This window comes from Penaeus monodon, chromosome 32 (genome assembly GCF_015228065.2).
Source record: "Penaeus monodon isolate SGIC_2016 chromosome 32, NSTDA_Pmon_1, whole genome shotgun sequence".
In the NCBI taxonomy this organism is placed as follows: domain Eukaryota; kingdom Metazoa; phylum Arthropoda; class Malacostraca; order Decapoda; family Penaeidae; genus Penaeus; species Penaeus monodon.
In genome coordinates, this window is record NC_051417.1 from 6,967,200 (window position 1) to 6,967,604 (window position 405).

Consider the following 405-nt stretch of genomic DNA (forward strand, 5'->3'; position numbering starts at 1 on the left):
AGTTGTGTGAATTTGCTATTAGTAGTCAAAACCTTTTTTTTTTTCTGTTAATACAGAAGTCTGCATAACTGTGGGGAGGCCTTCCAGGAATACGACAAGAATGAAGAATGGACTTGCACGAATACAGGCCAGATTAGTCCAGGTAATTTCTTGGTTACTTGGTATAAAGGCAAGTAGTATGCTTGTAGCTCATTGCCATGGCTATCCTGCTAAGAATTGAACTTGATAAGGAATGGAATTTGATTTGGCATTTAGTTTTTTTCCACAGCTACTTATTTATGGTTCTTTTAATATGTGATTCATTCAGTCATCAAATTTTCTTTTAAATGCTCCTTCAGTGCAATGAGTTCTGTTTCTATTATGCATTGGCACACTGTTAGACATGTTTGGACGTCAACTTGTTGG

General features: G+C 36.3%; 1 protein-coding gene across 1 annotated transcript in view; it reads left to right on the top strand.

Moving 5' to 3' along the window:
- The window catches only part of LOC119593401, a gene marked incomplete at its 3' end in the record, with an annotated part of 20,365 nt that overhangs the window by 19,159 nt on the left and 801 nt on the right, over window positions 1-405 (top strand). The window contains 1 exon segment of the mRNA XM_037942330.1: window positions 57-142. Within this exon segment, the coding sequence (XP_037798258.1) occupies window positions 57-142 (86 nt within the window).